The following is an 18,186-nucleotide window of genomic DNA, read 5'->3' as shown; positions in this document are numbered from 1 at the left end:
TTGTAGCGGTGACCAGCAGAAAGCTGCTTGGTTTTAAATAATATATATATATATATATATATATTTTTTTTTTTTTTTGTCAATAGACAGTGGACCTTTTTGCCCACAAAATTTCGCTAACGTGACCGCATCTTTACCGTTTCACCGAATTTGATGATTATATAATGTACCAGAGCCGTTAAAAAACAGCTCCGATGCTCATGGAACTAGAAGGCCAATCACAATGCAGTATGTAAATAAGAAGTCCAATCACAATTCAGTATGTAAATAAATGTATGTAAGAGGACCAATAACAATCCAGTATAAATAACTGATAAGTGGTATAGATTCAAATATTACAAAAACGCCATAATTTTGAAAGGTGAACGTTTTAAAAATGTAAGTCAATGAAAATTTTCACAATTTTACTTTATATTATTGACATGAAGTATTTTAAATATATATATAGGCCTATAAACAATCATAATTTACTAATTTACATATTTCCTGCATCGCCTTAAAAGTGTTATTTATGTTGTATTATCAACAAAATGATAAGCCGGTGAGAAATGAGCTGTAGATTAAAGCGAACCGTCTGTAAATCATCGAGCAGATCACAGATATATTGCATTGCATGTGTAACTGATCTGCTGTGAACGCGCAGAGCCAAGAGACTCCCTCCCTATTCCTAAAATAACCCCTGCGTGCACTGGCATCCAAAACACGGCTTTTATTCACGCACACTATCAATTGACAGTCAGAATAACTTTAACAGACGGACCTGATGTGGTGTCGTGCTCTTACATCAATCGAAACAACTTCGTGAGACTAATATTACCAAAAGCAGTGGACACCAAATGCCCATTTACAACTTAAAATGTCTTACAGGTCGAAGTATTCAGACGGCACCTCACGTTCAGCTCAACCGGTGGTTGACTTCACTTCTCCCGGTATAGCGGTGATGGAGGTTGAACGTCTTCTGATCTCTGGAAAAGCCATCAGCTCTAATGCAGATGAAGTCTGGCCCAATCTTTACATCGGCAACATGTAAGCACACTGAATTTTTTCCTAATTAATTCATAATTATAACTTGCATATGCGTAAAAATTACACATTTTTTTGTACAAAACGTATTTTTAATGCTTATCAGTAAAGTTATGAAGTTATTTGCAAAACGAGTTGCTGCTGTTAAGGTAGTGCATATTGTTGAACACAAGAGGGAACTGTTTCTCTATAAACGACTAGTAACAAAGACTATAGAAATACTATATTGAAAGGGACTTCGCTAATAACTAACAAGTCTTTTCCACCCAAAGAATATTTTAGACTATCAATCTCTTCAAAATTATGATATGTAAACAACGCAGTCAGTTCTACTAACAAGAACAGAGCATCTAGACTACTAATAAGCACCTGAAATGCCTGCGAAACAAGTGTTCTGCTGACATTTTATGTTCAATAATAATGCTGTGTGATGCATTTTCTCTTTGTTTAGGGATATAGCTGAAAACTGCTCAGAGATAAGAAGGCATCGCTTCACTCACGTGCTGAACTGCGCCCACAGCTCCAGACGTGGCGGCGAGATCTATGATGGCATGGGCATCACATACATGGGCATAGACGCACATGATTCACCCACATATGACATGAGTGTCAACTTTAACAAAGCTGCTGAATTTATACATACAGCGCTGAAAGAGAGAGGTAGGCTAAGCATGTGTCCAAAAACTAACCCGGTCTTCCTTCCTGCAGCTGAGAGTCATTAAACTCTATCTTCTAATTGAAGGCAAAATCCTGGTTCACTGTCATGTTGGAGTGAGTCGATCAGCAACTATAGTTTTGGCATATCTGATGCTGAAACAAAACATGACGCTGGTGGAGGCAATCCAGAATGTAAAAGAGGGAAGAGGCGTCTATCCCAACCGAGGCTTCCTCAGACAACTCATTGACCTTCATGTTAAATTATACGGCTACAGAAACTAGACACACAGCAGCCACAAGAGACAATGAAATTGAGCAGACAGGAGAAATATGGATCAGTGTGGGTTTTAATATTTTTGGAGCAGAAACTTTGTGCAGCTTGTTCATTTGAAATGTGTTTGATCCATCTTACTGATTTGCGTGGTTTTATTCAATTCAAATAAATTTTAAATGAACATACCTGATGAAGTAGTATCTCTCTTGCTTTTATTAATTGATTAAACATTAACATACATGGCCTGTCATTCAAATACAAATATTCACCATATACAATTATATGCATATAAAATAAATCAGAAAAAGGGGGGAAAGGAGAGAAAATAGGAGAAGAGAATAAATAAATTAATGAATTAATAAATAAATACAAATGTTTAAAAGCTTCATAGCTTTTTATATAGCTTTTATAGTTATTTTAAATAGCCTTTATAACTTTTTTTTAATATAATTCCTAATACTGTCTATGTACAGCCTTGCTTCAGTCCAAAAAAAAACATAAAAATGGGGGCTTTATTAGTAAATTTGCATTTATAAATGTGAAATTTAGTCAAAATAAGTGCATTAATTAAAAGCAACTTTCATCTTCTTTAGAATGTTCAGTGAAGCCAAAAGGTGCTTTTTTTCCATAAAAGTGAGAGAGGTCTTGAACACTGAATATTTTCATTGATTCATTTCTGTACATCACTGCCTGAGAACGGCGTTGCGTTAGTTCCGTAGTTACCATAACAACCGAACTATATACGGAAATGATTACAAGCAGCGGACGCTAAGTTACAAACCAGCGGATAAGGTATTATAGTCTTTAACATTTTGTAGGTCTGCAAATTCTGATTTTAAATACTCGTAAAAATGTATTAGGAATACTTATTCACATTTAGAATATAAAATGACGTGTTGAACCCTCAAAAATCCTACAAACTTGAGACTCGGGCAGTAAAATAACTAACTTTTCAAAATGTAAATAACGTTACATAATGGAATCACATCTGAAGCACAGCACTCTAACGAAGAAGATGGCAAGTCCGCAAACATCCGAGCAGCCCCCTCCGCATATTGACCCCACACAGGCGCCGGTGGCTTTCGGTAGCTGGGCGATCCCGAAGCTGATGCTGGAGCTGCAGGACGCGGAGCTGTTTACCCGGCAGATGGCGCTCGCTGCACTCTGCGAGCTCGTCCACGACCATGAGCGGGCCTATGAAGCCATTCTCAGTGGTAAACTCATTCTTAAAGGGATAGTTCACCCAAAAATTGAAATTCTGTCATTAAGTACTCACCCTCTTGTCGATCCAAACCCGTAAGCCCTTTGTTCATCTTCGGAAGACAAATGAAGATATTTTTGATGAAATCTGCGATGCACCGCCATTGTGGAGAGAGTATCACAACGCATGCGCTTGCTTCCGGTTCATGTAAACAATATGTCAGAGATTGGAGAAAGCTTAACAGCTAACTTGGATCACGTGTGCCGTAATAACCAATCACATTACAGCTTTGACGTCATTGAATTTCAGTCAGAGTTGTGCGACACTCAGTCACTGTTTACGGATACCATAGGAATGAATCCCACCTGTCGCAAAAAGTCAGTGACTTCTCTTATAAAACGCCCTCGTGGTAAACTCTAAAAATAGTTCAATCCAAAAGTATTGTTTAGTGTAAAACATGTTGAAGATTAGCAGATAGGCTGTCGATTCATTAAATGATAAGCCGTTTCCTCTAAAAAGCTGTTAATTCAGCGTAGTGAAGCCTATCCTCCATTGACATCCATTCAAAAAAAAAAAAATGGCCCCTGGTCTCCTTTCCCATGTACTGCCAGACCGGAAGTGTTAGCTTTAGCTGTTAAGCTTTTTTGGCTAATGGTTGCAGGCTTGCCTTCTAGTGGCTTTGAATGCGTTGTTTACATGAACCGGAAGCAAGAGCATGCGTTGTGATACTCTCTCCACAATGGTGGTGCGTCGCAAGAGGAGACTAGATGAGGAGGAGAAGAATTGTTGAATAAAGTTGTTATTTTTGTTTTCTTTGCGCACAGTATTCTGGTAGCTTTGTAAAATTACGGTTGAACCCCTAATGTCACATGGACTGTTTTACCAATGTCCTTGCTATACATTTCTGTGCCTTGATCGTGGGAGTCCCCTTGCTGTCTATGGGAGGGTTTCATCAAAATTTCATCAAAAATATCTTAATTTGTGTCCTGAAGAAGAACCAAAGGTCTTACAGGTTTGGAACGACATGAGGGTGATTAATGACCGAATTTTCATTTTTGGCTGAACTATCCCTTTAAGAATCCCTATTGTCCATCCTAAGAAACTAAATAAATGCTGAATTTTTTACAGTCTTTGTTTTTACAGTCAAACTGTTTCTTTCTGTTTCTCAAAGGGTGTATGGAAAGACTTAAAGTCTTGCTGCAAGATAAAGATGACTTAGTCAGGGTCAAAACCACTGAAGTGCTTTATGTGCTTGCTTCACACAGCTTGGGAAGGTGAGTCATGCAAGAAATCAAGGGCTGATAGTTTTGGTTTGTGTAAGCTTTTGGCATGTGTATGTGCTTGGCCCCGCATAGTAGGCTATGTGTTATTTATGTCAAATTATGTCAGTATATTTCACATATTGAGTATATTGACAGTACGTGGAGTTAGTTAAACCTTAACAATGCTCAACAAAAAGGAATATATTTATTTAGGTATATTTACATTATATTTTTCATGTTTGTTTTATAAATAAAAATATATATTTATAAAATACACTTGCAATATTTGTGTGTATATATTTTTAATATTTATATTATATTATTATTTTTTTTATATAAAAAGAAAATATGCAAGCTGAAAATATAATTAAACTAAAGTTTAAAAGTTTTTTTTTTTAAAGATGAATACTTTTATCCAACAAGGATGCATTAAAATTATATTATATAATGTGAAAAAATGTGTTATAGTTTCCACAAAAATATTGAGCAGCGAACACTGTTTTCAACATTGATAATAATAAGAAATTTTTCTTGAGCTCAAATCAGCATTAGAATGATTTCTGAAGAATCATGTGACACTAAAGACTGGAGTAATGATACTGAAAATTCAGCTTTATCATTGCAGGTCTTAAAAAAACTTAAAAAAGAAAACAGTGCTTTTAAATTGCAAAAACATTTCACAGTATTACTGTTTTTACTGTATTTTTGTGGGATTTTTTAACACTCTCTTGATGCTTTCAAAAATGTAAAGTAAAAGATTGTTATTTCCAGTAAGAAAAATAGTCTTTTTTGCCCAAAGAATATTTTAGATAATTTTAGATACTTTGAAAATGTAATATTTAATATCACAAAGATGGAGGGGATATTTTTAAACCACACTGAAATACCTGCAACACATGTGATGTTTGCCATTTTGACTTTTGGTTTCCAAAAATATTCAGTATATATTAATGTTTGTTCACACAGAGATGCCTTTTTGAAATTTGACATTGTGGGTCCCCTCGCAAACCTGATTGAGGACCCTGTGAATGCCTGTCGTAAAAACATGCACCAAGCACTCAACAGGATCGCTGAATTTCCTTCAGGTGACTATTCTTATACTTCATATACAGAAAATGTGTTTCAGAAGGTTTTTCTTTTAACGAGTCCTCTGTTATGTCCCTACAGGAGCAGTGTTCATGGTGTCTATGGGGCTGGTGTCCAAACTGGTGCTGAAGGTCTCAGATGAAGAAGAGAGCATCCGTGCTTTAATTCTCTCCACATTAAGCTGCTGTGTGAGTGTGAACGCCCTTCCTGCGCTGGAGAGTGATGCGGTTCCTGTCCTGAGAGATCAGCTCTCTCACCCCTCCCCCGCCATCCGCCAGGCAGCCACATCTGCTTTAGTGGGAATCAGGTAGGTAACATGGCACACAACAGTCTAGATCAGGTTAACTTCACTAGAGCGAGAGATCAGATCAGATATTCTTTTAAAATAAAAAGCATGCATTTTTCTCCTTTCCTCTCTTAGTGTGCCTGCAGATGGGAAGATGAAGGTGTGTGAGGAGAATCTTCTGCCCATATTAGTCAAGCTGCTGTCGGATGATGACCAAGGAGTTGTCGCTAATGCTGCAGGAACCATTATGAACACGGCCGTTATCACTAAGGGTCAGCACAAAATCAAGTTTCAGCTGTGCATTTTTGTAATTTATGATGGTGAAGTTAGAAACTTTTCAGCATCTATTATAGTGCTGTATGTTAACATTAAAGGGATAGTTCACCCAAAAATTATAATTGAATCATCATTTATTCGCTCTCATGTCGCTCCAAACCTGTGTGACTGAATGACTGTTGTTTTTGTTACCAATTGTTGCCCACATTCTTCAAATAATTGTCTTTTCTGTTCTGAAGAAGAAAGAAAGTCATACAGAGTCATGAGGGTGAATAAATGATGACAGAATTTTAATTTTGGGGTGAACTACCCCTTTAAAACCTCTAGATGGGGTTGATGTTAGTGATATGCACATACAGGAGCATCTCAAAAAATTAGAATATCGTGAAAAATTTTTTTTTTTTATTGTAACTTATTTCAAAAAGTGAAACTCATATATTCTATATTCATTACATGTAAAGTAAAACATTTCACGTTTTTTTTTTTCAAATTTTGATGATTAAAGCTTACAGCTCATGAAAGTCAAAAATCCAGTATCTCAAAATATTAGAATATTTCCTAAAATCAATAAAAAAAAAAGGATTTGCCAAACAGAAAAGTTCAAGTTCTTTAAAGTATGTTCATTTATACACTCAATACTTGATCGGGGCTCCTTTAGCACAAACTCCAGCATCAGTGAGGTGTGGCATGGAAGCGATCAGCCTGTGGCACTGCTGAGGCACTATTGAACCTTCAGCTGTTATCTGAAAAGAGGACTTTGGCCCACTGAGCAACAGTCCAGTTCTTTTTCTCCACAGCCCAGGTAAGATGCTTCTGACGTTGTCTCTGGTTCAGAAGTGGCTTGGTAGCTCTTTTCCTGAAGACGTCTGAGCGTGGTGACTCTTGATGCACTGACTCCAGCTTCAGTTCTCTCCTTGTGAAGCTCTCCCAAGTGTTTGAATCGGCTTTGCTTGACAGTATTCTCAAGCTTGCAGTCATCCCTGTTGCTTGTGCACCTTTTCCTACCCAAATTCTTCCTTCCAGTCAACTTTGCATTTAATATGCTTTGATACAGCACTCTGTAAACAGCCACACCTTTCAGTAATGACCTTCTGTGACTCACCCTCTTTGTGGAGGGTGTCAATGATTGTCTTCTGGATTATTGCCCAGTTAGCAGTCTTCCCCATTATTGTGGTTTCAAAGAACAAGAGATACCCCAAATTTATACTGTATGGATGGTCATTTAATGAAGCTCAAATGTAAATATTCTAATATTATGAGATACTGGATTTTTGACTTTCATGAGCTTTAAGCTCTAATCATCAAAATTAAAACAAAAAAACTTGAAATGTTTTACTTTACATGTAATGAATCTAGTAAAAAAGGAAGGTTCACTTTTTGAAATAAGTTACAATAAAAAAAACTTTTTCACAACATTGTAATTTTTTGAGATGCACCTGTACATTAGATCAGGGGTTTTCAGACCTTTTGATGCCATGGACCTACAAATATTATGGTCACCTCACATAGGATCCCCTAAAGGCAGATAGATGAAAAACAGAAATTGAAAATCAGGTGCTCATCCTGAACAGTAGAGGAGATTCAACATTAGAAACATTAGAAAATGTAGAAAAATGGGCAACACTCACTCTACAACAGTTTTATTTTAGTATCATGAGATAATATTATAGTTTTTATTAATATATGGAATTAATTCTCTCTTTTTTTTTTTTTGTAAAGTTTTAGTTTAATTTAGTGGGGGATTTTTAATGTTTATAATTTTTTTAACTATGTTTGTATAGTTTTTATTCTTTTTTCAGTTTTAATTATTTTAGAACATTAAGTTGAACTAAATGAAAATAACATGTAGCCTTGGCAACTAGCTGAAATAAAACAAATTTAGCCATTTTTTTATATTTAATTTTATTTTAGTTTAAATTTAGGTTAAAGTTCATTTTTAAAACTATAATAACCCTGGTATAATTAATTTCTTTAAAACAATGATGTTTTGACCAGCATCAAGGCCATCATCAGACATGAAGTGTTTCTTAGGTGCTTTAAAAGAGCCTTTACAACAGGCAACATTATATCAGAATCTGTAGAATTTATTTGATAATTTTTTTTATTTCTTATCAGTTATCAATTATTATTACGTATTATATAATTAAGTATTACTTAAATACTTTTTTTTTTACACTCTTTTTTTCTCTGAACTTTCCCTCTCACCCCTTAGCAATTCCTTTGTGGCCCTTTGGGGGTCCTGGACCCCACTTTGAATACATCTATATTAGATTAGACTAGGCAAGACCTCATTGTCTGTCTGTTTCCAGGTAAGACCGAGGCTCTGAACGCAGGTGCCATCGCCCCTCTGCTGCAGCTGGTGGTGAGTGAGAATACAGCGGTGTGTGCCAATGCCCTCCGTGCCCTTACAGTCCTGGCAGAGGTTCCTAGGGCCCGGGCACAGCTGCTGGAGCATGTGCCTCTGCTGAATACCAGACTCACCCACCCCAACACCATCATCCAGAGAGCTGCATCCACTGCCATTGAAGTCATCTCCTGGAAACCATGAGAGAAACAAGAGCTCTCCTGATACAAGACCTGGTGGTGTGATATAAAAGAAAGAATTATCCACATAAAACACACCCATTATATATAGCCTATATATAAGTTACAAGAACAGAATATTAAGAATTCTGATGGATGTGACGTTGTTTGTTTAGAACGCAAAATCTGTTATAGATAAGCTGCGTAGCAACTATTCCAACTGGCGTACATGACTGAATCGTTTCATAGATGTTAATTAATATAGTATAAACGTGATAAACGTATAGTGAAAGGCAACCTATGTGGTTTTCTTTTGGTGTGGTTTAATCCCGGTGTAGTGTAAATGTGCAGTGTCATGTTTTCGGAAAACCCCTCGGTGAGGCGAATGGATTGAACCAGCGGTCAACGGCAGCGAGCACGTTCTCGCTATCTGTCACTCGACATGCGGAGTCACGACAGATAAATATTTGTGGCTGGTATTTGGCAACCAGTCCGAGCGAATACAGGACACGCGCCGAGTTTGTTTTGCCCGCTCCATTCTATAAAGTCATATTTATTTTTGTGGAATTAAGCGGGAGGATTATATCGCAGGGAGGAGCGCGGGTGGAGGCTGTGTATTTTGGGATCATATTTGCTGGATAGGTAAGTTTATACTTCACATACAGTCTCTGTTTGAATAAATTCAAGTGAAATTATTTGAGCAAGCGCAAGAAATGCTCCAGGATTCAACCGCAACGAGTACCTGGTCTGTTACTCAAACATCGATAACATATGGTATAGATTAGCTACTTATTTAAGTTGAATGGTAATATTAAAGTAATCAAAGCAAGTGCACGTTATGGTATAAGAAGATGTGTCTTGCTCTTCGTCAAGCTAAAATCACAAATCGCCACAGGATTGATGTAGTCGGCGAGATTATGGCAGTGGATGATGCGATGCTTTTACATAACACAAGGCGACAGAACCGGAGAACAGGTGCCTATGGCAAGCCACTTCAACACTTAATAGTATCCGTTTCATTTATGACTAGTACTTGCATGTTACTAGTAAATAATAGTAAAGCAACTAGAATCTATTTTAGTTTGACTAGCTGTTGACTAAAACATGATTTTCTGCTATTCATCATCCCTGTATATTGGCAAGTAACTATTCCATTTTAACCAGTGACTAATTGCACATATGCAATTTGGTAAAGCTAGAAATGACTAGCACATATTTTCTGGTGCCTATTTCGGTTTTATTCATTAGATGCTAACTATTTCAATGGTTGCTAGTGTTTATTCTAGCTTTACTTTATTGGCTCTAGATACCCATCCTATTTATGAGATACTAGTCTCCCTGTCCTGGCCTCTGATGGCTTGGCAATGGGAATCAGATTTACGTGTTTAGACATAGGTCAGATGTCCAGATATCAAATATGTATGTGATTCAAAACCACATTTAGAATTGGCTCAGAAGGATGCAAAAAATCGGTCTTGTGCAGATTTTTGTGTTTGCATGTGTGCAACAAAATCTGAACTGTTACAAGTGAGTAAAAATTAGATTTTTTGTATCTTACTAGTTACAACTGCTTTCTGTACTTGACATATGTAATGACTAGTCAAAATCGCTGCTTTAAAAAACCCTACCTAGATTAAAAATATTATTAGTAACAATAGAAATACACAGTAGTCTCTAATAAATATGTACTAATGCCTATTCAATTACTTCTAGAATAGATACTAGTAACTATCTGAATAGTTGCAAACAAAAAAGACTAGTTCCTAATGAATAATTATGAGCAAAACTAGTACATGTAAACACTACAAACAAATATTTGAAAGTGAATATTTGGTGTCTGAACCACTGATTGCAAAACAATAGTTACTTGCCACTATTGGGAAAGCAAACCATGTGGCTTAAAGTGTTAGTTCACCCTAAAATGAAAATTCTATCATTAATTACTCACCCTCATGTCGTTCCAAGCCAAAAACAAAAATAACTATTTACTCAACCATTCTCCCCCGAGTTACGTCGTCCGCCATTTTAGAGAGTATCACAATGCATACGCAGATTACGCACACTTTCCCCTAAGCGTAAACAATGCTTAATACACAGATTACGTTCATGCCCGCGCTTTCCCCCCGAACATAAACAACGCTGATTAAGTAAAATACGTTCTTAAATGGCGGAAGACGTAACTCGGGGGAGAATGGTTGAGTAAATTGTTATTTTTGTTTTCTTTGTGCAAAAAAAAAGTATTCTCTTAGCATCGCAAAACTGAAGTTGAGCCACTGATGTCACATGGACTGTTCTACCGATGTATTTACTATACGTTTCTGGACCTGGGAACATTTCAGTTGTGTTGCTGTCTATGGGAGAGTCAGAGAGCTCTCAGATTTCATCAAAAATATCTTAATTTGTGTTCTGAAGATGAACGAAGGTCTTACGGGTTTGGAACGACATGAGGGTGAGTAATTAATGACAGAATTTTCATTTTGGAGTGAACTGACCCTTTAATAGCTCATTTAATTAATAGGTATTAGTACTGAAATAAGTATGTTTCTAATAAATAGCTGCCAGTGTAGTTAAAAAATATATATACTAGTCACTGTTGGATTTTTTTACGGGTAATTCAAAAAATAATCACTAGTAGTAACATAATAGCAAAGAATATATGATAAAAATGGATTGCCATAGATGTGTGACATTGATGGAGAAAAAAAAAATTGTCTGAAATATAAAAAGAATATTCTATTTTACATCCTGCTCTTTGAAAACAATGAATATGTTTGTATACGGTGTATTATTTAGTTGCGTCATACTATATAACAAACAATTTTGAGGCAAATCCTATAGGCTATATCTTATATTCTAAGTGGTAGCTTTGTTTTAAGTGTTTTGCCTGAAATCTCAGAGGAATATTCAGCGTGTTAATTACGGAGACCATCAATCCCCTGATCATAAGAGATCTTAATTATCAGTAGCTGATGTGCAATAAACTCTCTTTGTACGACAGGTTTCTGAATCCAATTAACCGGTGGCCATTAATACTAACAACTACTCAAAGTCTGCCTGAGCTCATGAGCAGACATCTGCTTGAGCAATTCAATCAATCATCTATTTATATGTAACTTTAAACCAAACACCCACATTTCATGCTGTCTCTTTAAGCAGGGCCAGATTATGTAATGCACCTGACATCCATATACAGTACCTTTGAGAGGATGAAGGTATGTGGCCGATATAATTGAGATCTGTGGATCAATTGACCACATGTAGCAGGCCATCTGCTTGCTCAAAAGCAGCCATCTGCTGTGATGACTCATCAGCCAGCGTCTTACTGCTTATTAAAGACATCTCTGAAACCCACTATCAATCACAGACAATAAGCCTTTACGTACTATGAGGCTGATTTTGGTAGATGTTGAAAAATAGGCTGTTTTTATATAAAAATACATATTCTTGTGTCAGTGATTGGAGTGCATTTGCAACACAATTATACTCTGCAGGGAGTGGGACACGTTTTTGTCATCTCTCATTAAAACAAGGACCACTGGTGCATGGCAACAGGTTGTCGTGACAGTTGGACCAACCCTATACTCATCAATAAACGTTATTCTTATGCATAAACATAACCTCCGTGATCTGGGATCAGGATGTTGCATGGATGTGTGTTTAGTGAAAACAGTGTTTGGATGAAGTCTGAGATTTGTTTGAAGAGCATGAGCCTGCTTGACAAGTTCATTCACCGGATGGATTTGATTACAGCCTTAGGACAGAATAAAGCAAAGATTTATGTTTGAGTCCTTTGTACTCACTCTTCAAGCTTCTTAACTGGGGAGGGATTACATAGGACCCTTCTATAGGATTTTTAATTAAAATGTGACCGACCCCTTTGCAATCTGATAGACCCTTGCAAGGATGAATGGATAGGAATAGGAGAGGGGGAACGAGGGTATGATGATGGAAATGAGAAGGCAAAATATTGCATTGTTGATTTTTCCATTCATATTACTTTTCAGTTACGGTATTTACAAGAATTGATTTGAGCTTGTATTGACTAAATCATTGGCTGCCTGATTCAGCTTTAATTGAGCATTTGTAAGGAGTGTCAAGCTTTAGCCTGGTGTAATGGCTTGAGATTGATCTCTGAAGAGGGGGAAGATGGTTCCTGCTTGTAGAAAGTGGAGGACTGATGGCAAACGCCTGAGTTTTAGGGACAGCAGATGGGATGGGAATGGGGGCTAAACAGAGAAAACCCAGAGCGCAGGGAAAGAGTGTGTATAGAAAAGTGAGCCCTGCAATGTTTCACAGGAAGAAAAACCAGACCAAAGCAAAAGAGTTTTAAGTTAAGTTAGCTTATTCCTTCAGCATTAAAAACCTGTATGACTTTCTTATGTGGAATTATAAAAATATATACTTTGAAGAATGCCTTTTTGTCAGTGCAATGAAATTTAGTGGATTCTGGTATTGTTTTGCCTCTGTTGACCCATTGTATGACATGATAGTCTATGATAAATGTTTTTCAAGTTCACCCAGAAATGAAAATTCTGTCATCATTTACTCACTCTCATATCATTTCAAAACCCGTGGAACACAAAAAGAAGATATTCTGAACAATATTGGACCCCACTGACTTTCATTGTATCAACAAAAAACAAAAGACATTCCTCAAAATACCTTCTGTTCCACAGAAGAAAGAAACTCAAACACGGTTGGAATGATGTGAGGGTGAGTAAATGATGAAAGTATTTTCATTTTGGGGTGAACTATACCTTTAAACCCTACTGAAAATGTGGTTAATTATGTGATATATTTATCTTTTTATTACATTGAGGGAACAACAAGGGCAATAAACATTAATTTAACAAAATACGATAAGGTACCCTATACTAAGAAAAACCATCAAATGTGAAGTGTCAGAGGAAATGTCAGTGTGTATTAAACAGTATTTTACTGTAAAGTTACATCCTATTAGATCAATTACAGTTTCTCAATGTATAAAGTTTGAAAACTCACTGTTAAACAATTAACAGGATTTTTTACTCTGTTAAAATTTAAAAAAAAAAAAATTACAGTGAAGTTTACAGTGAAGTCACAGTGACATTCTACTTCATAATTACATCTTAATCAGTTTGTGTTTGCCATTTATTTGTAATTATTAGAGAATTTTTTTAGCAGCGAGAGAAGACCTTTTTTTTTGCACATCTTTGACTCTCCATAGTGATTGGAGCAGCCATTGTGGGTTCACTTTGCACAACCTCAGACTGCAAATACTATGATGAATCAGGAGACTACTGTGTATGCTTACAGACAGTGTATATGCTATATAGTGTGTAGTTACAAACAGGTTTTTGGGAAAGCGATGGTTTTGTTGTTGAGAATACATGTTTTTTGCCTCTAAAAAACATGCAGGTGAGAAAATACAGGTGAAAGGTCACAGGAGAGCACTCACGGATAGATTAAAGCTACTCCTCTGTGCCTGTAAACATAACCTGCTCTGTTTAGAGGATTTGTTGACCAGTGGTCCAACAAGACTATGATATTCAAATAATAGCCAAGCAAAAGGTCATGAGTTTTCGTATAAAATTAAGATCAAGGTAAACATATGTGGCATTTGTTTGTTTCGTTCTATGAAACTGGCTTGCAGCATGTCTCCTGAGTCCTGACTGTGTGTGTGTGTGTGTGTGTGTGTGTGTGTGTGTGTGTGTGTATGTGTGTGTGTGAGAGAGAGAACAGGTCACACTGTACCCTCACTTATCTCTCATAGCAGCTTGCCGGTCATATGTTTTTGCTGAACTGAGATAAGTATGTTTCCCTCTGAGACGAGACACAAGGATCTGTTTTGGAGGATGAATTGACTATGACAGACAGCAAATAGAGACAAAAACGGGTCCCACTTTATATTAGGTGGCCTTTGTACTTACATTTAAGTTAATCATTTGGTAAAATGCACTTATTGTGTACATACAAGTTTTTACATTGTACTTATATTTTTAAAAATACCTATATGTAGTTACATCTGTAATTACATTTATAATTACACTGTTGACCCATCCCTTACACCTTAACCCACCCTTAAACCTACCCAGACCACCAAACCTGTCCCTAACCTTACCCGTGTCACACCTCAATAGCAGCAAAAGTGTTTTGCAATACAATATGAACACAATAAGTACATTGTACTTATTTTCTGATGCAAGTACATAGTAGTTAAGGCCACCTAATATAAAGTGTGACCCAATAACGTTATGAAACCTCATGTGAAAGCAGGATTTATTATGTAACTTCCAGAAAGTTATCATATTATACAGCTAGCTCCACTAGCTAGCCTGATTTTGGACTTAAAAGATTCATGATCATTGTTTTGGTTCATGCTAATTCCTGTGACTGGTTGTTAAGTAGAAATTGTTGGGCAACTGACTAAATTTTTAAGTAAGTGATGCTTGATGTCAGTATCCACAGAGTAGCTGAAATAATACTGTTATTTAGTTATTTTTATTTTATTAATGTAACTTAAATTTTGTAGCTTGCTGGTTTCAGACTGTCTGGTATTAGAGATGGAGATTTTCAATTAATCTTTCTGCAGGTAACTTTGTTAAACCAGTAGGTGGTGACAAGTTACTGTCTTTATGAATGAGTCATTGAATTATTCACTCAACCAATTCATTCAAAAAATTCATTATTTATTCATTATTTATTTTTTTAATTCCTTTACCTTGCAGCTTGCATTTTACAAAAATAAAAAGGGTTCATTCACACAGAATGCATTTTTGTATTTCACTGTGCTAATTTTCCATTGCTTTTTCTTTGTAAACGTGCTAGTCAGACATTTTTTGACACTTTTACTCATGTTTTTCGTGCAAGACACCGTATTCATGAAAAATCTTAGTGCTAAGAGTTGCTCCTAGTAACAAAATTCCAAGAAAATTCTTAGAAATGTGGGTGTTTCCCCTTAAAATTAAAGAAAAGATACTAGTAATGAAAAAAGAGGTCTTAAGGTCCAAAATTGTTAGGAGTACGAACGAGGACTTTTAAGAGGCTTAAGAGTTTCTTTAGCAGTGGAGAAAATGGAAGAAACATGAAGAGGGAGAAGAAATGTGTTGCACACAATGCATGACAGTGAGTTAATAAGACGCTACACATTAGATCGTGCAGGGATCATGTTTGTGACCGATCTTATTAGAGACACGCTAACATCTCAGACACTGCGCAGAAATACCATAGCTCTGAAATGGAAGTAATCATTACATTAACTACATTAACATATTTGGCAACTGGAAAAATGCAACTATGCAGCAGCGGTGATTTGGGTCTGTACCTGACAGCACTTTCAGTACCTCATTGTGTCGCTGTTCATTTCCTATGAAATACGTTAAGTATGACAGCATGGTAAATAAAGAATATATATACATATATAATGTGTGTGTGAGAGAGAGAGAGAGAGTATGGTAAAACAGGAAAAATTACGCCTGTAATTTCAAAGTGAAAGCTTAAAATAAACTCTTAAAAGCGCTCTTTTGCTTCCTACTTGGACAACCAACCAATCAGTCTTCAAAAGACTGTGTCATAGCTAGTAACGGGGTCAGCCCCGCCGATAAAAGTTATTGTCTTTTCCTCGCTCAGAGTTGCTCTCAGATTGGTCCTGAATCACTTTTAAGCTAAGACTCCTAGTTAGAAATTTTGAAGCTAAATTAGGAGCTGTCTGAGAGGATTTTTAGAACCTTTAAGAATACGGGCCCTGTTCTTAACATGCAATGCTCAAGTTAAAACCGTTCAACTTTTAAAAATGGCTTTTCTGCATTTTTCTATTTTCCATTCCACCGATTATGTCTAATGTTTTTCAACACATTTTGTGTAAATGGCCCTAAAGAAAGTAGCTGCACATGCAGGACTGTACACAGCATATATAAACCATCTTAACCACAGATATGCTCTTAAATAAGGCTCTTTCTTTCAGTGCGGTATTTATATCCTTGGTATCCCATGGTGCTGTTGGCCCGGAGGTCTGTAATGTGTTTCAGTGTTTTATGCCCCGTTCTGCTGCCAGTACAGCGTCCTAACACAATAAAGCCAAAATGGATGCTTCCATAAACATCCATCAGTGGGGCCATTAGCTTTCAAATCTGCCCTCATGTTTCAGTTTTGTCTCATAAAAATTCACCAGAAAAAAACGCCCACACATACCAACATTGCTGACAACACACTTAAAGCAGCTGTACTTGAAATGAATATAATATCTAAAGAGGTTTTCACACATATATATATATACACACACAATAACAACACGCTCACTAACACATGGATTCAAACACCCAGGCATCATCTAATAAATCTATCCAGAGTACCGCCCATGGGCAACAGAACAATGGCTGGGCTCAAAACACTTAATCCCTCACATTATGTGTGCGTGTGTGTGTGTGTGTGTGCCAGAGAGAGATGGCTTGCGCTTCAGAAAACCAGGCCCACACACATGCACCAGCCTGCTGTCTGCAATAACATTTTGTTATGAGGGCATTCAAAGTCTGGTCATCTACCTACTGCTGGAGCAAGAGCATTGCTTATTGTTGTATTCCTCTATCAAATTAAACGCATGCTTTATAAGTCTCCGAATTTAAATGCATGAATTTAAAAATTAAAAAAAACCTATAATGATTTTTAATTATTTGATTGCCAATACAGGATAAATGGTTGATATTAAAATTCTATATTTGACCTAAAACAGTTGAAATTAAGCATCACAACATTCTAAAGTATTTACAGTAATTTTAATATTTAAATTCTATATTATTTTGTCTAAATAAATTAAAAATTAAATACTTAAGCAGCCCTGGATTTAGGCATTACAACATTATAATGTACAGTATGAATAATGGATTTTGAGATTGTGAGATTCGCCAATATTGCAGATTATATTAAAGATTACTCACTGAAGTTTATATTTATCAATGTTAATTACCTTTTTAGTAATAATTAAAGTAGTGTTATTAAAGATTCATTTTAAATGAGTAGTAGATGATGCAAATGTAATGTAGTTAATATTAACACAGAAAACCCTAGATGTATGTTAAAGTGCTAAAAACACTTAATCTGCATAGCAATGCCCTGAGAACTACCAACAGCACTTTGACCCTTGTGGCATGTTTTGTACGGGCAGCCACCACACATCTTTTCTTACAAATCTGTAAATTTAGCAAGGCGATAGGCTTCAAAGTTTCTCAGTGACAGTTATTACAACAGATTATCAGTGATATTATCCTATCAATGACTGATTTTGAGCTTTGTCAGTAAAAATGTCTACTCCATCTCTGTGCACAGACCTCTGCCTTCGCATGAGTGTATTTGTGCATCCATGTGCATGTACTGTATATGTGTCTGATTTCCCTCAAGGATTCTGACATGTCTGGACCCCTCTTCCCAACAGACTTGTTTTCCTTCTCACATATGACAAGAATGAAGCCCACCACCTCATTAATGTGTTGGTGGTTAGAAATAAAGGTTCCATATGCTTGTGTTTAGTGTAGTTTGTGAGCACAAGACTTGTCATAATTGCCATGAATTCCAGTCCATGGAGGTCTAATATTCCAAGAAAGAGCTATCTGTTAACATTTCTCGT

General features: G+C 36.4%; 3 protein-coding genes across 12 annotated transcripts in view; all 3 read left to right on the top strand.

Moving 5' to 3' along the window:
- The first annotated feature begins 325 nt into the window (after window positions 1–325).
- On the top strand, window positions 326–2,131 carry LOC131545932 (dual specificity protein phosphatase 26-like). Of its 2 annotated transcripts, XM_058785173.1 has the most exons (4): window positions 326–378; window positions 868–1,026; window positions 1,475–1,683; window positions 1,766–2,131. In XM_058785173.1, coding segments are annotated over exons 1-4 (567 nt in total). In that variant the 5' UTR covers window positions 326–376; the 3' UTR covers window positions 1,963–2,131. The 2 variants fall into 2 exon arrangements, with proteins under 2 accessions (XP_058641156.1, XP_058641155.1); XM_058785172.1 differs by lacking the exon at window positions 326–378 and having other exon boundaries at window positions 857–1,026.
- Window positions 2,132–2,596: 465 nt separating this feature from the next.
- Window positions 2,597–8,879, top strand: rsph14 (radial spoke head 14 homolog). Of its 3 annotated transcripts, none has more exons than XM_058785171.1 (7): window positions 2,706–2,746; window positions 2,954–3,168; window positions 4,327–4,429; window positions 5,384–5,502; window positions 5,585–5,810; window positions 5,925–6,061; window positions 8,375–8,879. In XM_058785171.1, the coding sequence occupies exons 2-7, from the start codon at window positions 2,970–2,972 to the stop codon at window positions 8,611–8,613; spliced, it is 1,023 nt and encodes a 340-aa protein (XP_058641154.1). In that variant the 5' UTR covers window positions 2,706–2,746; window positions 2,954–2,969; the 3' UTR covers window positions 8,614–8,879. The 3 variants fall into 3 exon arrangements, with proteins under 3 accessions (XP_058641152.1, XP_058641154.1, XP_058641153.1); XM_058785170.1 differs by having other exon boundaries at window positions 2,707–2,746; window positions 2,949–3,168; XM_058785169.1 differs by having other exon boundaries at window positions 2,597–3,168.
- A 159-nt stretch (window positions 8,880–9,038) lies between these two features.
- Window positions 9,039–18,186, top strand: part of LOC131545928 (dematin-like) — a 28,130-nt gene continuing 18,982 nt past the window's right edge. For 2 of the 7 annotated variants that reach the window (XM_058785163.1, XM_058785161.1), the window contains exon 1: window positions 9,042–9,230. The gene's annotated coding sequence lies outside the window, so the exon portion shown is untranslated. Of the gene's footprint in view, window positions 9,231–18,186 lie in introns of all 7 variants that reach the window. The other 5 variants (XM_058785164.1, XM_058785162.1, XM_058785165.1 and 2 more) reach the window with 5 other exon arrangements.

Source organism: Onychostoma macrolepis, chromosome 08, assembly GCF_012432095.1.
Source record: "Onychostoma macrolepis isolate SWU-2019 chromosome 08, ASM1243209v1, whole genome shotgun sequence".
Classification (NCBI taxonomy): domain Eukaryota; kingdom Metazoa; phylum Chordata; class Actinopteri; order Cypriniformes; family Cyprinidae; genus Onychostoma; species Onychostoma macrolepis.
Note: the sequence above shows the minus strand (reverse complement) of the source record. Positions and strands in the feature narration are given on the sequence as shown.